Source organism: Etheostoma cragini, chromosome 7 (assembly GCF_013103735.1).
Source record: "Etheostoma cragini isolate CJK2018 chromosome 7, CSU_Ecrag_1.0, whole genome shotgun sequence".
In the NCBI taxonomy this organism is placed as follows: Eukaryota; Metazoa; Chordata; class Actinopteri; order Perciformes; family Percidae; genus Etheostoma; species Etheostoma cragini.
Window position 1 is genome coordinate 4268742 of NC_048413.1, and position 22622 is coordinate 4291363.

The window sequence follows — 22622 nt, forward strand, 5'->3', positions numbered from 1 at the left end:
CGCTGTTCTCCGTGTTCTGTGTGTGTGTGTGTGAATGAGAAGAGCGTGCGTGCGTGGGGGTGGGGGCGCTGTGACCATCACAGAACGCAGCGCGGTCAGCTGAGGAGTTGTATTTAATCCAAGTACAGATATTGACTCATGTTACTCGTATAATACTTGTACTTTGCAAAAGTGTTTTATCCGTACCGGATACTTGTTTCAGCCGAGTATTCGGCTCATACCTAGATGTTGCTGAAGAGAGAGAGAGAGAGAGTGACCGGAGATGCTGCTGAAGAGGGAGAGCAACGGGAGATAAGGTGTCAGCAAACGGGAGAGAGCCAAATTTACCAATCATGTCGGTGTGTGTGGCCTGCAGGGCACTGGTGATGGAAGTGGAGCACCTCTCTGACATGTTCTTGCCCAGACCATCCTCTATGTGGCGGTGGAGCTCCTGGAACAGAAAAAAAACACATGCTGCTGTCTGGTTTCCTTACATGTACATCCACTTTACTGCTGTCTGACTACTGAGCCAGAAAAAAACAATATAAACATGCAGTGTTTTGCTTACCAGTATAATGAGGAAGAGGATTTAATAAGCAGTAAACTAAACACAGTGTTTGTAAGTGGAGCAGATCTGATTCACGGGGCGGATGCACAAAACTAAACTTACACTACACTTCTGTTAACATTAAGAGATGGACACTTTTGTTCCATTTTAAATGTGTTTTGGGTTTTTAAGGGTTATAATGTTGAGTACACTTTTTGAGAACAGGCATATGGAGGAAGGGGGTGGGGCATCACATCCCATGAAAAGAGACTCCGTTACTTAACAATTTGAAGCGGCTCGCTGCTCAACAGAAAGAACGCGCTTCTCTTTTTTACACGAGCCGACGGCCATTCAGACAGCAGGCAGGAAGTAAAACTGTGAGCGCATCCAGTCAATTTACCAAAAGATACTCCCCAATATCGTTTATGTCTCCCCTACACCATGAATTAGCAAACTGTAAATATCAGGTTTATGTCTTAGTACCTTTGATTTATTAGCCTATTAAAAAAATGAATGAAAGTAATAAATAGTTTCTTGCTGGTCTGCTAGGAAATCTGGACACCCAGCAGTTAAATGAACTGTGTGGAACAGACTTGGCCTAAGGGACGGAGAAAGGTTTGGCTTCCGGCTACACGTGGCTGTCTGCGCAAAGGTCCATCAGGACATAGGAAAATGACTAAATGTATGCCGTGTGGACTCTACAGCTATTGGCCAATTGGCTAATGCAACACCCAGACACGGCATCTGTCTAAAGATTTTCCAAAAAGTTGCAGGTTTAGACAGAAGGCTGGTGTAGACAGAAGGGCTCTATTTCAGCCTGCCCTGTGAAGCTCACATTAAGGACAAAGAATTGTGTTGAATATCTGTTTTAAACTCACATTCTTGTAGACCTTGAGTACCACTGGTGATGGGTGGAAGTCCATGTGGAAGTCCTCCACCAGCACATGGAGCTTTCTGATCTCCTCTGACATGGCATTAGACACCTGAACATGAGCAGACAGCAGAGGTGAAAACTTTTCCTCTGGTAGAACCAACTGAACCAGGACAATCAGCATCTGCAAACTCTCGTGACATGTGTAGAACTTGAAGTGTTTTTTTGGTTTATTTTTTTACCAAACTGGTTTTGACTTTTATTTTAATGGGAGGAAAAAATGTAATTCCCCAAGTCCATCACTGCACAAACTATCACTAAGATTCAAGAAGAAAATAAAGCCCAGTTGGGTTGTGAAGATGTCATTTGTGTTCACCTGTCTTTCCACCTCCTCAGTAATCTTCTTTATCTTGGCCTTACAGTCCATGGTCAACAAGTCCAACTGCTTGTCTATGAATTCCAATCGGGCCTGACGGTCATCTTTTGTCTCAAGGCAGTAGACCCTACACACACACAAACACACACACACACAACATGTATACTTCTGCGTGAAGTCTACGCCATTGTTAAGTACATAGGTACGTGGAGAGACAGATTTACGCCGCACCCTTTGCCCCTAGCCGGACGTGCACCTCTCAAAAAATGTAACATGTGGCTTGTTAGCGTTACAAGTCATTCATGCAACTTATGGCTCAAATCACTCCATCCCTGGATGAAGAATGTTTAGAGTCTGATCATAACAGTCTAAAAGGTGTCTGAGGGCAGACGATCACATGTGTTGGAGTGGATAGTGCAACGGATACTACCAAAGGAGACTGTTGTGTGATCGACCTGTGGACAGACTAGACCGTTGCCATTGAACAGCTGCGTTATATGCCACCACACCTCCGTCATGGTCAGAGATGACTTTCAAGTCAATACATGTTTGATATATTTTTTCTTGGAATTCATCAGTTTTTTTTTCATTAGAACAGTTGCTGTAATAGTGCCCTATTGCCTTACTGATTACAATCCTCATGGAGCCGTTTGAGTACGTATGTGTGTTTGTGTGTATATGCATGTCCATATTGACTTTTTTTAAGTATACAAACATATCTGTACACAGTAGTCAAATGTTTAGTGTTGCTCTTGTTCAGCTTGTTGTCCGTGTAGTTCTGTGTACGTACCATGAATGTTTAATAATAATGAACTTGGTGAACTTTGTGTGTCCTTTGAGAGCAACAGAAAGCCTGAGTCACATTTAGTCGCGTTTATACTGAATTGGCATTTAAGGGGATTCGGATCAAATCTGAAATAGAAGTTCTTTTTTTCATTTTGTATCTTGGCAGATATCACCGTTTAATTGGTTTCCAATTTAATTTAAAGGCACAAGCAAAGTAGTGTGGGTATATGCTGTGGGCTGCTGCTGCATTCTTCATTTGTAATTCTTTCATGGGTAAATGTACCTATGCACCTTGATATTTGTAGTAGTAGTGTAGCCTTAGTTCATTTGTTTGTATTGTGCTCTGTTTGAGGAAAGTGCTGTTAATGTTTCGGTGTGTCTCATTTTGATCAACAGCTGGTGATTGGTGAGGACTTTGTTTAAATACGCCAAATTGCAATTTTAATGATGATTATTGTTTGGATGGCCGAGCTAAGCTAGCAGCAGCTCTCTGATTGATTGATTTCATTAGACCATTCCATTATAACATACCATACAGCTTTGCACCATACTTTAAAAAACAAAAGTCAGGATAAAGCCCTGGAGCTTATTTCCATTGTGGTCCATGTGTTACCATAGCAACCACAAACATTCAGAGAGTGGGCTGAAACAGAAATTGTGATTAAGCTACATGACTATAAACTCTAGACATACAGTATGTGATTTTTTTGTTCATTTAGTAAGATAACTAACATTCCCAATACTTTAATTTATAAGCCCGTTGTATATTATCATCCGTTAGCTGGAGCTGCTCCCCCCGGGACCCGACACCGGATAAGCAGATGAAGATTGATTGATGGATGGACGGAGACAGCTCCATCTCCTTCTCCTGGTAATCCTTTAAGTGGCACAATCCACTCAGCATGCTCATGTTTCCAGTCTTTGGTTCACATACAGTCTCAATCTAAACACCTGTACCATCTGCTTTTAATACCTGACTCACCTCTGCTCTTGTGCAGCAATGTGCACTGAATCCATAATGCGGCGCAGGGCTTCAGAGATCTGTTTGGCCCTCACGGTGTGCTGCTCAAATTTGGTCTTCACCGCTGACTGCGAGATACACTCCTACACACAGCAGCAGACAGGCCAACAATCCAATCAACTCATGAACAAAGGATGGGTAGCGTGACTCGCTAGACTTGTGATATTTGGATTAATTAGTTACTTTACACATTGAATAATGTAACATTTAGTCAGAAAGTGTCATCAAATAAGGATAGGGCTTATCGGAGAATTCCGGTCGATTTTAACATGTAGTTCTGTGTTTTGTAAATGTGGAGTGCTGTCAATAAACAGAAAAACAAAAACAAATCGGTGCTGTCTACTCATGTAAATGTAAATGTGCTGTATTTATATAGCGCTTTTCTAGTCTTAACGACTACTCAAAGCGCTTTAACATCATACAGGATACATTCACCAATCACACACATTCATACACTGTGGCCGAGGCTGCCGTACAAGGTGCCACCTGCTCATCAGATAAACACTCACACACATTCACACTCCGATGCGCAGCACCGGGGGCAACTCAGGGTTCAGTGTCTTGCCCAAGGACACTTCGACATGGGACTGCAGGGCCAAGGGATCGAACCACCAACCTTCCAATTGGCAGGCAACCGCTCTACCACTGAGCCACAGCCGCCCCCAGAGTTATCCTCCTGCTAGAGTTTGCACCCAACAGGCTTAAACAGGGCAAGTTTTAAAGATGTTTTTAGACTCTTAACATGTTCAAAATGTCATTACAAGTGCCTACCCATGTGCAGTGATTCCTTCCAAGTGAACAGAGTGACTTTGACTGCTGTAAAGAAAGGTATGAAAGTTGTGCTATTTCAGCTGTGTTTAATTCTGGTGTTGATCCTGCAAGTGCTTTGGGATGGTCTACAAAATTCAACACCGAAAAGAGATTAAAACGTATTTTCAAAAATAAGCACATGGTTATTTTTTTTAAATTAAGTGTTGTATTACAACTAGCAGAAGACCAGTTATAATTGAATCATTAAATTGATAGCCTACATATTTTTTGTTTTATCTTTTTTCTGTTTTGTAGTTTGTAGACAAAAACTCTCTAACTGCCTCTCAACACAGGAACTAAACAGAGCTGTATTAGAATAACCTTTATGTATTTCTTCACATCTACTGCAGTCAGATTCACTACAATTCAATTCAATTCAATTTTATTTATAGTATCAAATCACAACAAGAGTTATCTCAAGACACTTTACAGATAGAGCAGGTCTAGACCACACTCCAGAATCCACAAGGACCCAACAGTTCCAGTAGTTTCCTCCAGAGCAAGCAACAGTGGCGAGGAAAAACTTCCTTTTAGGCAGAAACCTCGGTCAGACCCAGGCTCTTGGGAGGCGCTGTCTGACGACGACTACACATGGGTAGGTACTTGTAACGACATTTTGTATATGTTAAGAAGCTAAAAACACGTTTAAAACTTGTCTGTTTGGTGCTATTGCTAGCATAGAGGATAACACGGTGTAGGCAGCACTGATTGATTTTGTTTTTCTCTCTACTGACAGAACTACACATTTACAAACAACAGACCTACATGTTGGAATTGACCTGAATTCTCCTTTAAGTTACAATAGTCAATAGTGGAGCATTTTTGGGAGAATGTGCTTGTTTGCCATCTTAGCCAAGTCATTTCTGTGCATCTAGTACAGAAATTTGAGCAGTTGTGAGCATCTTACCTCAAATCGCCTCTCAAAGTTCTGAAACTCAAACATTCTTGCTTGAAATCCCTCTGCAAGAGCTCCACCTGAAACAAAATGACAACATGGACTACTTTAGAAAACTGTAGAATGGGTGTCCACACAGTCCACATTTAGTGTGTTCGTCAAAAGCTATGGTATGTAGTAGGGGTGGAACGGTACACAGAAGTCACGGTTCGGTTCGTACCTCCGTTCAGATACATGGTTCAGTACAATGGGGAGAAAAGCAAAAAAAATGCAGAAGGCAATTTTTTTTTTTGTAATTGTCCATGACTCAAGCTGTACCCCCTAATGTCATACAGTCTCTCCCCTGAGCTAGCTGCAACAGCCTGAAGTGTGTACTGTATGTAATCAATAAGTACCCCACATCATCTCCAGACTCCATCTGGAACTTGTAATCAAAGTAAGACAATTAGCTATAAAACTGAAAAAGCAGCACCTCTTATTTATGAAAGTGCAAGTTACATAGAATAATGACAAATAATATGTGGACAGGATGGCATGTTGTAACAAAGTGCAAGTGCAGGCTGCATATCCTTAAAGCTCTATTTGTATTTGTATCTAAAGGCTGGTTCAGCACTGCAGGGAGGAGAAGTTGGACAGTTTGTTTTGTGTCTCGTTCCAGTAATTGGCACATCTGGATGATGGTGTCAGATATGCGTTGGCATGTTAGATGCATTTCCACTCACATACCCGACAACTTCTGAACGACGACGACACACAGTCCTCGTCTTATTCACCACTCTCTTGCTTCTACAACTGAAACAGACCTGAAGACCAAAGTGTTCGAGGCCGGCAGGGCACCTGGCGGGAGGGTATGAGACCAGAGGCTCCAGGATGCAGCCACACAGTCTTGAAGTTCTCCCAAACTTGCAATCTTAAAGAGGCCAGCGGGTACTCTTGTGGGTCGCCACCACTCGCCATACTTGTCCTTTGTGCTGACGTCTCTGACTCCCTCACTGGATCGTCAACCTGACAAAAAACTGCAAGTAGGCGGAGCTTGGCTAGCCTCAGACCTAGGGCAGGGCTACAGATTAGGTTTCCCTAGAACCTGCATATCTAACAGTAGTTCCGCATTACATTAATTAGTTTGCAGGCAAGTTTTATTTATTTTAATACCATGTTACCCCCAGTTTTCATGGGATGTGCAACGGCTGCGGATCCGCTCCGTGACGGCAGTTACGCTCCATACAAATAAATGTGTACCGTTCCACTCCTAGTATGTATTATCTATATGTAGATGGTGATGAGGAATGGATGTCACTCCAGACAAGACAACATACTACTGTGGCCTAGTACACCTGTGATCATCAATGACTTGAGATTTCAAATTACAAAACTTTCTTTCTTTTTTTTTTCTTTTTTATTCCAGGTTTGTCATCAGTGTACAAACGCTGTCAGGATCCTCAGTGACTAGCTTCCCTACCTGATTCAGGCATTCCTTGAGCCTTCTGCACACGAGCCTGAAGGACTTCCTTGGCAGAGACAAAGAAGATGCGATCACTGGCCTGGGCTCGGTCCACCACACCCAGCTCATCCACCAGGAAGTTGGTGCAGCGGTCCATATGCTGCCTGCGGACCTGACACAGCAACAACACACCATATTGAACATTGTAACACAACAAAAAGAACTACTGAGCCCCCAAGCTGCTGCAAGCGGTCCAGTATACAAGCTTAAACCAGTTTGATAATGCAAACCAATATTTGTCATTTTATCTGGGAAATGGAAAAACTAGCCTACATCAGTAACCTGTGCCACGTGCGACAACTAGTGATACAATTAGGTATACCGATCCAGTGTTTGGGTTAATATCAAACCGGTTTGAAAAAAATTTACACTGGCCCAAACCTAGCTGCCAAATGTTTTTGTTTGTAGGAAACGTGTAGAAAACAGACAATCTGAGAGTAAACTGCTGCACTCAATGTTCTGTTTCCCGTCTATTCATTCAAAACCTGGGTGTGGTGTCATGTCATAACTGCAGATATTTCTAAACAAGTAAAACCTGTAGCATCAACATGGCTAGATAACACTGGAAGTCACTGAGAAGGTTTTAAAATAGGATACAGGATATTAGTGCGGGAGTGCAGAGGCCTGTGAAGCAGGCAGTGATCCTCAGGTCACTTCCTGCGGACCAGATGGAGTGAGGGGATTGATAACAGCAGCTAAGCGGTTCACCTGCCTAATCTAAGGCTACTGTTAAAACACACAGGCACACACCTGACACACACACTAGAGTGCGGATCGGGCCGGATTTTTCTGTCCGAGCCCTGCCCGCGTCCGACAGAGCAGTAACCGAACCCGACCCGAGCCCGACAGGCATTAAGATATTTATGTCCGAGCCCGACCCTAGCCCGACACAGTTAAAATCACATTTGTTTCTCATACTAATGACAGATGTACGTTTGTTTGTGTGTAAAGCCCGCTTTTATTAACATCATATGTGGGTGATTATGTCAGTAAATCTGAGTAAAATAAATACCTTGCTTAACCTGTATTAATAATCCCAATAAGAGATGCGGTAATTCAGCATTCACTCACACATATACTGTACATGTTTAGTTTAATGCCTTGCTGCCGCTGCTGAGAATGTAATATAATAGGTTTACTTGATATAGCACCTCTTACAGACAAAGTAGCAAAGTGCTTCACATGATAAACATTAGTAAAATACAGTAAGACCCAAACAGTAAATAAGCAAGCAAAAAAGAAAAAACAAACCAATAGAAATAAAAACCCAAAAGTTATAAACAGGAAAAAAAAAAGAAGTTCAATGCCTTATCGCGATGATGTGACCGAGTCCGGCCCAAACCCGAGCCTCCTTTCTAAACATCTGTTTGCCCGTCGGGCTCGGGTCGGGTCTCCATCCTCTAACACACACACCCACACACCCCCACACCCACACACATACACACCACTCCATAAAAATCCATTGGTGATTACACCCCCGGTGTGGACCCTGAGGTCCAGCCCACCGCTGCAGGCCCTGAGCCTGCCCTATAGTAGACATGATCAATCAAGACTGGAAAAAAAAAAACATCCCTCTCACTACTTGCAGCATGAAGCTACATTAACCACTAGCACATTGTTGTACTAAAGCCAGGCATACATGATTCAAAATTTTAAATGTGGTGTGTGTGTGTGTGTGTGTGTGTGTGTGTGTGTGTGTGTGTGTGTGTGTGTGTGTGTGTGTTCCCTCGTGTAGATGTTTTGTGACGCCGACTGACCTCCTCCATGTATTCAGGTTCGGAGGCTGAGGCGTCCCAGCGGTTGTTGAGGATGAAAATGTTGGGACTAGAGAGCCGCTCATTGACCTTGTGAAAGAAAGACTTCTCCTGTAGGAAGACATCATTTAGCATACATTTGACACATTAGCATTGTGTTGACATTTACTACAACAATTTGACAGATTAGTTCACTATCTGGTCATACAACAGTTCACTCAGTTCTAGAGCTGACGGGCAGCTTGTGGCTCCATTCAAAATGACACATGCAGCTCTCACATCTCACCGTCTGCATCAGTGTGGACTCAGAGTTTGCCACCAGAACAAATACGTCAGCATCCAGGCAGAACTTGTCAATCCAGCTGTCCAGTTCTGTGGTAACATCTATCCCTGGGCTGGAGGGGAAAACAGAAAGTACAATATTCCAATTGCAGTACTCGGTAAGTGAGGATGGCAGCTTTTAGGCAAGACAAAACTGAAATTAAACTTTTTTTTTTTTTAACAAACTTACATACAGGGTCCCCACTTTAGTCTTGGTATAACATGCTGTGACTGTTCTATGACAATATACATAGACACTATGTGTGCTAGGTATGCTAAGGTGTTCACTTTATTGCATTTCTAAAGAGGTGAACAACTGGGGCTGCACCTTGGTGGTAGAAGACATTTTAAAAGGATTCCAGTCATGTTATATGGAAAAGATTTTGATGCCCACTCCTTATTACTACTATTACCATCAATAATTGTTAAATTACGTTTTAAAGTTTAAGTGACAAAATGAATTTGTTGATTAAACAGGGTTAACGTCTAACCTGTCCACCAACACCAGATCATCCCTGAGTAGAGCACACTTGGCTTTAGGCCACATGACGCAGACCAAGCTGCCGGCGTCCAGGTCCTCATCCTGGTGGAGCGCATGGGCCAGCTGGTTGACCGTCTGGAAAAAACACACAACATCAGCAACCAACGGGTCCATACACAGCAAAAGACCAACACTCCACTTCTACAGATTGGAGTTGTTGAGATAAGAAGATTGTGTTTTGGAGACAAAACTATTTGCCATGGGATGATCAGGGAACTCTGTTGACCTTTATGCTCTTCCTCTCCTCGGAGCCTTCAGTGAGCAGGAAGGCCTCATTGCCATCAGTGCCCTCCACCCTCAGGAAACAGTTGGTGGTGTGTCCTATTCCTGACGGCAGCACCTTGTCACACAGCATGGCATTGATCACTGAGCTTTTCCCATTACTCGTCCTACAGAACAAACAACATGCTTGTCAGCAACGCCTGCAGTCGTCCCACTTTTAGTCTATGTTTAATCCTAGGGCTGCAAAATTAATCAAACATAGCTGTGATCACGATATTGGCTTTCCCACAATTCACTGAACATGATCAACTTATTTGATGTTTAAAAAAATGTGCTCCGCTTATAGACAACTTCCACTGCATATCAAATCAAGGGCTTTCATAACCGCCAGTATGACTCAGGAAGGACTCAGGCAGCCACTGCTGCGCCAGCCGTTCACTGTTAAATAGCTTGGAAACCAAGCCAGCTGCTACAGGATAACAACACAGACCGTTGCTCAGTTACACTCGACTTAACCAGACGTGTTCCTTTTTGGCTGAGACGGGGGCATAGAGCTGTAGTGTTTCAGTGTCTGTATAAATTAGCCTAGCGGATATCTGAATTGCAAAATTAAAAACCAATACTTAACCAATGAACTAACATCTGAATTTTCCAGCCATTATTATTTTGATGCTAAGGTGTGGAAATGTAGCACAACATGGAAGTGAAAGCAGTGCTCTGTTTATTCATATGTGCAATAGAAACATTTTTTCCTTAAAATCAATGAATAACTGTGGTAAATTATATTCTCGATATTGTTTCTTGCCTCACGCAGCCCCGTATTAGCCCAAGGAACTTAATGCTTTCCAGTATGAATATGTACACATTCAATCTTGCATTCTTCCTCTTTCTAGCAAACCCAGAATCAGTACCTCTAAAACCTTTACTGCATCTCGTACTCCTTTGCCCTTGGGATTGCCCACAAAACGCACATTATTGCGTCTCAAACATTACTGCGTCTTCTATCAGCTCCCATAGCAGCTCTAGCTCTTTCTTTCTAACTGGTAGATTAGCTTGCCATTTTCTCTCATCTGTTTTCAGATATTCCACCTGCTTTAAGGCGGAAAGTTTTGTCTCCACCGAAACGGTAGCGCGGCGAATATCTGCCAGGCTCTCCATGTCAACTGAGATCTTCTTTAGTGCAGCATAGATGTTACCGATGTCATTCACACGTAATGAGACTAGCTTCAAGCACAGATCCGCCATCTTCGTCTTGCATGGCTTCAAGTCCACGGGAAAGCAGAGGGTTTTTAATATCCCCACACGCCCAGGACTTTTTATCTTTCAACATTCTTGGCTCCCGCAATGTTTCTCCTCCAAGCGGAGCTCAAATGTCCCTTTTAGCAGGCATTTTTAATGGTAATGTTTGGAACTTTTTTTTTGTTTTTTGTTTTTTTTCTTATATATACACTGGCCAGTAAATTCTTGACCCATTTGCCTGACGGGGCCAGTGGCAAAAAATATTACTGTTGAGTCCAGACATACCTCCCAAAGAAGACCACCTTCATATGCCTGCGTGCAAGTACTTCTCCAATCCCTGCAACCTTGGCAAGGTAGCCCTGGACCTCCTGGACCTGCTCCTCTGTGGCAACTGGGTCCAGCTCTTCATTTTTGTAAGTATCTGTAACGTGGAGTCATCAAACAGAAGCCAATCAGTCTGGTTATATGTGGCATATCCTTAGATAGCTATACATTACTACATCAGATTTGGTGGTGGTGGTGGTGGTATGCACCTGTAGCCATGTTATGCCTACAGTTACAGGGGTAACCACTGGAGTAGAAGTCTGCTGTAAAATAATTACTCCAGTGAAGTATAGATACCCACAATTTCTCATTAAGGAGAGGACCATTCGGTATTTAAGGAATGGACCACCGGAGGAAAATACTTCAAAATGAAACCGTAGTTCTTTTTTTAGTGGTGCCTTTTATATTTCATTCAATGTTCAAGTTGATCAACAAAAGAATGCTGGAAAAGATTTACTTTTTGTGTGTTCTAAATTCTACAAGCAATATGTTGTATTTTGGTAGAATACTGAAAGCAGCAAAAATAGCAGAACACTTTGATTATGTTTTTGTTTTGTTTTTAAATCACAAGTAATATCATTATTGCATTATTCCACAATGCTATCACTATTTTCCTCTTATCGTACAACCCTATATCATATTCATGCTGAGTTAATAATAAATTAGTCACGACAAAGAACCAACGTTAACCAGTGCATTTTTTTGGCAGTATAATTTGTGCCAACTTTCTTATTCAGATATGAGACAAAAATGTTAAATTGCCTTCAGATTATCATAAAGGGGTGTATGTGTGAAAGGTACTAGAAAACGGCAGGTGGGAGGATACCATCCAGAAAGGAAGCGCTCTCCTTGATGTAGGCCCCCAACTGTTCAAAGATCCCATTGATCTTCTTCTTTGCCGTGACAAAATGCTTGAGCGGCGATGCATTCACTTCCGCCATCAGTCTCTTATCCTTCTTGCCGTTTACTGCGTTGGTGTTGGGTCGAGGGAAAACCAAAGACATGGCACTGGACAGGGGATAAGACATCAAAAACACCCGTATAAGAATATCTGGAAAAGCACCTGACTGAAATCCAGTTGTAGTGAAAAGAAAGTCAGCGAGAAAAACACTGATATTTTAAATTTCTTCACCTTGTCACTATTTTTCCGCATTCAGTAGTACATTGTATACATGTGAGAGAATACCTGGGTGTGGATGAGAGATACAGGTCTGTCTGTATTTTAATGGCTCAGCCAGTACATATATTTAAGTTTCAGTTTCTGTTTAGTGTCTTATTTATGCTACCCCTTTCTCTCTATCCATGAACAAATTCATTTTTGGTCCTGCAGTGTTTCTTAGATCGGGGTACGGGTATTTTGGAGCCCTGCAGGGGGTATGTGAGATATTTAACAAAATGTTTGACAAACTTTTTCTTCTTTATGTGTGTTGTATGTAAAATGTGACATTTGTGTTGGCTTTGTTGGACTTATTCTTGTCTTACTTCCTTCTTTCTACCATCTTTCTCCATGATTTCCTTTGACTTTTGTACAGTTTGTGTCTCATTTTGTCATCAGAATTTAAATGTTTATTTTTTCAATTGCAAGGCTGTTGTTTGCTGTTCGTCTCTATATAGACAGTTTTTTCTACCAAAAATGATTGGCGCTGGTCAGGGCTTAAATAAAACAAATCAAAAGGGTTATATTATTGGAAAAATGTTTGAGAACTGCTGCTTTAGGGGAATAATTGATAGTTTAAAGATAAGATACTGCCAACTGGGGCTGGGCAATATATCGATATTGCGATATGAGACTAGATATTGTCTTAGATTTTGTATATATCGTAATACAGTAATATGGTAAGTGCCATCTATGCCTGGTTTTACAGGCTGCATTACAGTAAAATTCTATCATTTTCTGAACTTCTACTGTTCTAGCTGTTCTATTATTTACCTTTAACCTTTAAGTCATTAAATAATTTCTGGATAATATTTATCAAACATCTCATTGTGTAAATAACATTTTGTTAAAGCACCAATAGTCATCCATACAATATTGTCGCTATATCGAGCTTGAGTTATTTGGTCAAGAATTTTGTGATATTTGATTTTCTCTATATTGCCCAGCCCTACTGCCAACTTTAACCATCTTCAATTCTATACCTTGTTTTGGAATGCAATTTAAAATGTTTCTGTATGTTTGTAAGTTTTCGTGTTTAGCGTCCTCCTCTGGAATATGCAAGTTCTTTAGTAATTAATGCAATGAAACATATAACAAGCTCTCTGACACAGTGTCAACAAAAGCTGAACCTTGTAGGTCAATCTTCTCAGCAATACTGTAAACTATTTGGACGCCTGTTTTATTGACCTTCAACAGATTTCATTGTTGAAGGTCCCATGGCATGAAAATTTCACTTTAAGACGTTTTTTAACATTAGTATGCGTTCCCCCATCCTGTCATGGTCCCCTAGTGGCTAGAAAAGGAGCCCTGGATATCCTGCTCTGCCTTTGAGAAAATGAAAACTCAGATGGGCCTATCTGAAATCTTGCCCCTTATGAGGTCATAAGTGACTAGTGAAGGCTGCTAGAGGAATCCTTGGTGCCCCACTCCCTTCACTCCTGGACATCTGCAGAATCCGCCTCACCCCCCAAAGAATTGTGGGTGACCCCTGGCCCCTCTCACACAGCCTCCTGAGTCCTGCCATCCGGGAGAAGGTAGCGGAGCCTCCAAGCCTGTTCTACACTAACAGCTTCATTCCCCAGGCCGGCTGTCAGAAAGTTCAGCTGCCTCCCTTCCTCTCTGCCCCCAACAACTCTGGACTTCTGATTCAATTTCTTTACTTTTCTATACTGTTTGGTTTTGCCTTACTTTTGCTCTATTTAGAACGTATTTATTGTATTGTGTATGTGTATTACATGACTTGACTGTGTTCACCTGTATGGTGACGGCCATTAGTCAGCTCTGACCTTTCACACAGTTTGAAGGTAACAATGTAGGTACGCATGGTCTGAATGTCTGTCTTTACTCGGACAGGGGAACCTACTAGCTAAATGTAATACAAACACAAACCCAGGTTGAAAAGAGACAATACACACCTATGTGAAATGTATATCAAGTGTCAGCTATCGTTAGTTGAAATGCATGTCGTCAATCTGACTAACGTGACACATCTAACGTTAGCTACTCTAGTAATCAGTCCTCACCCTTGTGTTGTTAACGTTGATTGTCTGTAAATGTAGCTACTCATGCTGAGTAAAGTACATTGACTGTTTACAATAGGTCCCGACTGACAGGACAACGCATTGAGTGGGGACAAATCCATGCTAAATTACAAGCTAACTAGCCTTATGTTACAGTTAAGTTCTCTTAGCTTGCTAGATAAGCAGCTAGATAGCAAGAGTACTTCGGTATCCATCTGAACAGACTGTTAACTGTAACCATGGTTTGTGACTTACCGTGGATGGGGTCGTTCCTCACAAAGAATCCTCTCGCATCCTGGCCCCTGGGGTTTGAAATATCTAGCTACAAGCTAATTGCTATCGTTACTAGGCGCTTAGTCGCAGTGGATACAGGGGGCGTCGCTAAATGTTTTAAGCGAGCCCAAGATTGATGAAGCTACAAGCTTTTTTGGAGCACTGTCAGCGGACAGCGTAGGTGTGACGCACAAAAGATATATATATTCCAAACTATGTTGTTTTCTGTTCCCAGAACAGCACTTTGTTCCAGTACATTATCAGCCAATTTGGTCTTCCCCTGACACGTTGGGCTCGGTCGACATTTTAAAACACAACTATCGCGGTAAGATCTTTTGATACCTCGCTAGCAAGAAGCAGTCAGTTGAAGAAGCTTGCTGCTTTCCGTCAGACTAGGCACAGTTGAGTGCATTGTTGCCTCCCACTGGTGTAGAAACGTCATTACGTGTTTGCCCTGAGACCAGCATGTATCCTACATAATTTTCTTTAACTGTCATATGTCCTGCGATTTAGTTAGATCTATGGTTTTAAGGATGTGTACTACAGTTGGCTATTTCTCTTTCTTTTGGAGACATCCCGTGGCCCAGCAGTGTTCTAAGGAAGAAACAATAACCTTTGCCATTTTGAAATGATAGTGTGGTCTAGGCCTACTCTATCTGTAAAGTATAAAGTGTGTTGAGTTAACTCTAAACAAACTGTATGCATACTGTAACAAACTGAAATAAAACCTTTGTTCCAAATAACAGGGTCATGTCCATGTTGAAAAGCTTAAGCATAGCAAGCTGAAGATTGAGATTACTAAACTAATACTTATCCTACTATACCACTGGCTTTGCCAGTTTGAATCTGAAGTCTCTTTTATATGGACCTTAGTGGTCCCCTAATACTGCATCTGAAGTCTCTTTTATATAGACCTTAGTGGTCCCCTAATACTGCATCTGAAGTCTCTTTTATATAGGTTTTTTATTTGTGGGATCTGCACAGAAGCTCTGGCCGCCCCGCCAAGGTCCCCTGTCAAAAGGTACGGGGAAGCTTTGACGTTGGCAGTGTTCAATTTCCGATAATGAGAGAAGCACAAGCAGTCACTGCATGGCCAATACACTGACACTAGAAACCTTTTCTAAATTACATTTATAATGACAGAATTAGTGTTGTTAATTGGTTGCAGCAGTGTCTGTTAGCAATTAGCTCGCTTGTTAGCCACTGAACTGCAGCAGCGTGCAGGTAGAGCGAGCAGCCGCCGGACTAACCAAGTGATCTGTGCCAGCAGGTAACATTAATTTAGAAACAACGTTATATCATAAACAATAGGTAACCCAGCAATGGCGATTATGAGCTTGTCCTCAGAATTAAGGTTTTGGTGGGAACCAAAGTTTACATCGTATGTTGCTTCGGAATCAGCCAGCGCAAAAGAATTCTGTATTCCGATTGGTTGCTGGCGTTAGCCGCTGCTTGCCGCTGATTTGTGTCATAGCTCATTACCATAAAGTTGAAAAATTCCAACTTTCTTATTGACGCTCAACACACTCAAAACGCCCAAAACACGACGCCAACAGATTTGCCACTCCTTGCAGCTGAGAGAAGCCTGCTTCCATTAAAAAGGAATGACTTCCAGTAACTTTAGAAGCTCAAGTCAGTGGCGGTGTGAACTAGCGGTTAGTGGTCCCCTAATACTGTATCTGATGTCTCTATCCAGAGTGTGGGGTGTGGCCTTGAATAACTGTCACTTTGAAAGCCATGATGTCTCTCTCTCATGGGTGGGCCAAAGTCTCTTGGCGGGCAAAGCAGAGAAAGGGGAGGTAACCTTGCTTCTTATGACCTTATAAGGGGCAAGATTCCCGATCGGCCCATCTGAGCTTTCATTTTCTCAAAGGCAGAGCAGGCACCCAGGACTTGGTTTACACCTATTGCCATTTCTAGCCCCTGGAGGACCATAGGCAGGCTGGGGGAACGCAAAAATAATGTTAAACTCATAAAGTGAAATTTTCATGCCATGGGACCTTCTTTTATTGTGATGGGGTAGGTATGGTGCATTGGTTGTTCTATTTTAACCATTGGAGCTCTAATGGGATTCAAGCCATTGCATTTTGGATTTTTATAAAGGTCATTAAAGTAATTCCTTATAGAGAAGCTTTTAATACTTTTATACTTGTATAATTTTTTTAGGGAAAAGACGTATTCAAATTGGGTACTCTAACCCTATCGGAATTATTCAATCAGGCCTAATCCGACTAATCAGGCCAGCCAACGTTTTCCAATTATCCAGTGCCCAGTGTTGGAGAGCCTTTGCCATTTCTAGTTTCAATTTGCTGTTCTTGGCTGATAACAGTGGAGCTTGAGTGGTCTTTGCTGCTGTAGCCCGTCTTCCTTAATGTTCCACGGGTTGTGTATTCACAGATAATCCTTTGCATACCTCGGTTATTTGACTTAGTGTTTTCCTCAAACAACTCTGTCTTCAACAAGGCATTTTCACCCACAGGACTGCTGCTCATTGGATGTCTTCACATTTTGGGACCATTCTCTGAAATCCCTGGATATGGTTGTGTGTGAAACCCCAAGTATTGTAGCAGATTCCGAAACACTGAGACCAGACAGCCTTGCACCAATAACTGGGCCACATCCGTATTCTTTTCCCTATCATTTCCCCCTGTGTTGAAGATGTCTGTATCCCTAAGTCTGGGGAAAAGCTGCAGTTGAACAGGTACACCTAATTTGTGCCTGAGGAGATGGCCCGCACTGGAGCCTGATGGCGCTGGAAAAGACATGTATTTCCCTCTGACTAAAGGCCCTAACTCACCAAGCCGACCGTCAGGCTAGTTTTGCGGTGTGTCACGCACCTTACCAAGCACCGTGGCCAAGCACCGGCATTCAATTGTCTTTTTTTGGCTGATCGATACACATCAAAGCTGTCCAAACTGGTCAGAAATAATGTTTGAATGTTTCTTCTAAAACAACAATTGGCACCAAATTGAACAATTGGAATAACTATTTTTCCACATTATGTCCATAATATGGCAAAAGTACGAGATATACAAAACTACTTGTGTAAGTATATTTATTCCAAAAATAACATGTCTTTTAAAAGATATCTACATACCTACACATTACAACATAAACTAACGTCCTATACTGAGATACTTAATATAAAGACCGTAATAGACCTCTCTCTCTCTGCAACGCTAAAAAGTTAGCCCCATAACAAGTCAGCTGGCTTAGTAGCCAGCCAGCCTACAGTACCAACTAGGACCAACGGCAGTCGGCTTGGTGTGTCAGGGCCTTTAAGGTCTAATATACACACCCGTGCTAAAGTTGATCATAGCACAACTGTATTATTGAACATTGGTGATGTGGCTTTTAATAAGCCTATGGTTTGATACATTTTTATTTACACTCCATTTTAAAAATAAGAAATGCCCAAGTATTTTAAAGACTGTTTTGACTTTTGTTACTGTTTTTTTCTTTATGTACTTTTTCCAATGTACAGAATTGTGAGTAGATTGTCAATTGTTTGCAGTGAACACCTGCCATCATAGTGTGTGTCAGCCTATTGGTGTGCTTGATGTAGAAATATGTGTGTGGTTTCCCATTTTTCCAAACATCCTGACAAGGGTTAGGGACAGTGGAATCCCCAAGTAGTTAGGAAACACCACTCTGACTGAGAGGAAATCACTTTGACGGGTTATCGAGACTGCAGAAAGGCACTCCACTCCACGGACACACTTTCCATGCAGCGCTGCAGAAGAACAGCACAGGGCATCCTCAGGGACAGACATCAACCAGCACATGCTATGTTCAGGTGAAAGGTCTCAGGATACAACAATGAGACACCACAGGCCACAGAGCATCTCCACTCGCAAGGCCAGCTTCGACTATAGCTTTTTCCCAGCTGCTGTCAGACTCAATACATGGGACGTTAAAGTGCGAAGCACATATCACACCCCACACCTGCAACACTAGCTGTGGAAAATATAATAATGCAGTGAGCAATACCATAACACGTTCTGTGTGTATAAGATAATGTGAAAAATCTCAGGTTCAGTAATGTGTGTATAAAGTATATATCTACAGGTAGTCTTTACACAGTGTATGTTTCCGCTGCAGTTTTGCATTCATAATTGAATTAAGATGAATTTTCTCTTATATTGTTCTTCTACTTTATATTTTGGTTATTTTAAATCCAGTGTATTTGTACATTGTGGGCAGGTCTAAGTTCAGGCATCCAGGCTACCTGTGCGGCCCTGTACCTGTGCAAATCACATTAAACATCTATTCTATCCTGTACAAAGAACGATGGATTGACGCACGAAGGATTGAAACTTTAACATTGTGACACTTGACACTTGTGCTGATAGCTTTGCACCTACCTTATGCACATATAATTCCCCTTCTTTTACTAACTATATGGGTGTACCATGGTCCCTCTGTTAGGCACAAATCCAGCCCTGCTTGTGCAGAGCAGAATGACTGGTAGCTATGGTTGCTGTAAAATGTGCTTCTATCATGTATTAACCGAAAGGGCTGAATACATTTCCATTTTGTTCATTAAATGCAATTTTTCTTTCATGAAAATGCTTTCCAATTGCGTAGACTTTGGGTCAGGGCAAAACAAGTCACACTTCAATATATGAAGGGGTGGAAGAAGTATTCAGATCCTTCTGAAAAATAGCACACTGTAATAATACTTGTGTTACAGTCAAAGTCCTGCATTGAAAACGCTACTGAAAATGTAGTTGAAGTATTAAAAGTAAAGAACTTTCCCATTTTAGAAAATGTGAAAGATCCAAACAGATGTGTGTTTAATGTTCTAATCATCTCAGTAGCCGTTAGTGTTGGCTAGTTTCATTCATAATAAAACCTAATATATGTGCTTGGTGTGCAGGAATCTGAATGTGTAAAGTAATTAGTAACTAAAGCTGCTAGATGAATGCGGTGGAGTAAAAAGTACAATATTACTTTCTCTGAAATGTAGCGGAGAAGAAGTAGAAAGTGGCATGAAAAGAAAAGACTTAAGTACAAGTACCTCAACATTTTTGGGATGGGGTGTGTACGTGGTGTTGGGAGAATAAATGTCGAGATATAAAGGTTTCTTCATTCATTGATCATACAGTTCCTTCAGCTTATGGTTATTAGAGACCACCTTCCAACTTAACTTCATTTTAGAAAAACACAGGGACACCGTGAATATCTAATGTTTTTTTTTTTATTACTTTATGTTCAGACAATCAGAAAATGACAATTCCTTTTCTTTTCACTGTCTTCTAAAACCTATTAAGTGATAATACAAACACCTAATGCAAAATATCTAAAGTTAAAGGTGTCAAAACCTGCACTGTATTGGTTCTCAGAGCCAACCTCAATGCAGGCCACACACACACACAGTACTAGATGATCATTTAGAGAAATGACTCCGGTACCCTCTGCTCTGCTCCTCTATGTTCAGTCTGGAATGCTTCAAGGGGTTTAGTTTAGTGTTGGGCGACGCACGCTCCCATCTTCAGACATGTATTTGTTTCCAAAATCAGAAATTGTATTATTAATCACAGTAACGCTGTGCTACCCAAATGTGAGGTAATATAACAAGTAACGTAGCTTATTACTTAAGTATTAAGTAAGGTAATATTACTACTTTTTAAAAGAGTAACAAGTTAAAAGTAACAGATTACACTTCCTGGGTAACTGTTCCAGCGCTCCCATCGGCAGGACTTAATCTGATACCTTCCACAACAATTGCAAGTGAGTCTAAACAGTGTTATCTGATTCGCCGGCGCTGCGGTTTGGTGGAGGACAGATGCTGTTATGGTGATGGAAGTTCCGCTTGTTGAAAATGTGGACCCAGGTCAAAATGTGGACCTGGGTCATTTTAAGGGCCTAAGTATGCTTTAGAAAAAGTGCTTTCTAGATCAGCTAGGTGTGTTGGGGGCTCAAAGTCAACAGGGTTTGGACTTCTCTCCCTATTCCGCATTGTTCACACAACTACTTTCCGTGTGAACAACGGAGTGCCACGAGTGCCTGCAAGGAGAGACCTTCTAAGTGGTTGTCCTTACCTCCGTTTGTAGTATTTCAAAGGCGGGTTGGGGGGACATACAAAAGGTCATTTAGTCGTTAGTCTTAAGCAAACAGATATTAATGGTCCCATGACATGGTGCTCTTTGGATGCTTTTATATAGACCTTAGTGGTCCCCTAATACTGTTTCTGAAGTCTCTTTTATATAGGCCTTAGTGGTCCCCTAATCCTGTATCTGAAGTCTCTTTTATGTAGACCTTAGTTGTCCCCCAATACCGTATCTTAAGTCTTAGATATAGGCCTCATTGGTCTCCTAATACTGTATCTGAAAAAGAAGATAAAGGGGAGGTAACCTTGCCCCTTATGAGCAGCAAGATTCCAGATCGGCCCATCTGAGCTTTCATTTTCTCAAAGGCAGAGCAGGATACCCAGAGCTCGGTTTACACCTATTGCCACCTATTTCTAGCCACTGGGGGACCATAGGCAGCCTGGGGGAATGCATATTAATTTAAAAAAAACTCAAAGTGAAATTTTAAGGCCATGGGATCTTTAAACGTTGGGCATGGGGAAAACAGCAGTGATAATGCAGGGACTACTGGTCAGTTGAACAGATATTTTGCTTCACAGATGCATTTTGCAAATTTGCAATTGTTTAAACCATGAATGCGGGGGCCTCCATGTAATCCCATTGATACCCACACATTGTTGGGTGTTTTTGCAGATGATCCATTAATTGTTGAAGGTATTGACAAACGCCCATCATCATTTCCAGAGCGCACACTCAAGTGTTCAAACAAAACAAAATGTCTTGAATTGACACAGATGTGTGACAGAAAAGCAGCACATGTGAGAGGCTGGACCCAGCAAGAGTTTGGCATTGTTCTAGATAAACCACTCAGAGCAGGAGCAGTTTGTAAAGTTAGTGCTGATGTTGCTTTCAGGTGTAGTGCTCAGAGTGAATATCCACTGTGCCAAAGGGGTTGTGTGTGTCCAACAACGGAGGAATTCCTTTTGACTGAGGCCCAGCTCCCTAAACAGAGAAAACATTCCAGACTGAAACGGCAGAGACACTCGGAACAGAACAAATGCAGTGTCAACCGCAAGGCAATGTGGTACACATCATTCGGCTGTGAGCTAACCTCAGTAAAACAATAAAACAAAAATATGGAGCTACAAAGTACATGTGCTTAATCTGACAAAAATAAAGAACTCTACAGACATTTTCTCTGCCGTTATATGGACAGTCACCTGTCTCTTCTCTGAGGTAGTAAAGAAGTAGAAATATCATTAAAAGGCAAAAATAGAGAACAATGTTTGACTCGGGAACACACTACTAGGGACTTGTGTATACCCAGTCCTTCAAAGTTGAATGTTGAGGAAATTCTCATCTTCAACAGTGGTAAAATCTGCCTAAATGTTACATGTTAAAAGTATTTCTAATGATTTTTGCAGAAAGATATATGCCAAGGTAGAGGTAGAAAATATGACCAAATTATAGTGTCAATGTCCCTCGCTAGATAAAGAGTTCAGATCCATAAAATCTACCTTTAGAGTTTAAATCTATAGGCACAAGAGCCAAAAAAAACTAGAAGCAAATACAAATTAAAAACAGAAACCCACTGTTCTGCATGTTTGAGGTACAGATCAAATTCATCCTTATTTAGAAAGCTCATAAGTGCTTAAACCCAGACAGGAGAGTAGACACTCTTAGAGAGGCACAACAGTAGTATTTTAAGACATTGGTGCAGCACTTGGGAGGCTGGTTACAATGCTAGTGTGAAAAGTCCTTCAACATACAGTTCATGGAAGCAGGGCAGAAGGGAGAGCACCATCTGGATATTTCTCTCTCTAAAAGATCTTCTTTCCAATATCACATCAACCACTCAAAACACGATTGGAACAACCGTTATCCTTGCCGTGCTGCACTGTGACTCTGTTAAAAAGATACCTCAACTGCTTCCCTCCTCTGGCTTTCCTGAGC

The 22622-nt window shown here is 41.6% G+C and overlaps 1 protein-coding gene and 1 long non-coding RNA gene across 2 annotated transcripts in view; one reads left to right on the forward strand and one right to left on the reverse strand.

Moving 5' to 3' along the window:
* The window catches only part of LOC117948146, a 17122-nt gene extending 11339 nt beyond the window's left edge, over positions 1 to 5783 (forward strand). Inside the window, exons 2-3 of the long non-coding RNA XR_004657392.1 lie at positions 2018 to 2023; positions 5464 to 5783. This is a non-coding gene — a long non-coding RNA (uncharacterized LOC117948146). The remainder of the gene's footprint in view (positions 1 to 2017; positions 2024 to 5463) is intronic.
* The window catches only part of mfn2 (mitofusin 2), a 22389-nt gene extending 7428 nt beyond the window's left edge, over positions 1 to 14961 (reverse strand). The window contains exons 1-13 of the mRNA XM_034877646.1: positions 14620 to 14961; positions 12014 to 12195; positions 11149 to 11284; positions 9629 to 9791; positions 9353 to 9477; positions 8827 to 8935; positions 8544 to 8651; positions 6745 to 6898; positions 5298 to 5365; positions 3542 to 3663; positions 1774 to 1900; positions 1405 to 1509; positions 328 to 430 (exon numbers count right to left, since the gene is read on the reverse strand). Of these exons, the coding sequence (XP_034733537.1) occupies positions 328 to 430; positions 1405 to 1509; positions 1774 to 1900; positions 3542 to 3663; positions 5298 to 5365; positions 6745 to 6898; positions 8544 to 8651; positions 8827 to 8935; positions 9353 to 9477; positions 9629 to 9791; positions 11149 to 11284; positions 12014 to 12191 (1498 nt within the window). The 5' untranslated portion in view covers positions 12192 to 12195; positions 14620 to 14961. The remainder of the gene's footprint in view (positions 1 to 327; positions 431 to 1404; positions 1510 to 1773; positions 1901 to 3541; positions 3664 to 5297; positions 5366 to 6744; positions 6899 to 8543; positions 8652 to 8826; positions 8936 to 9352; positions 9478 to 9628; positions 9792 to 11148; positions 11285 to 12013; positions 12196 to 14619) is intronic.
* Positions 14962 to 22622: the final 7661 nt, after the last annotated feature.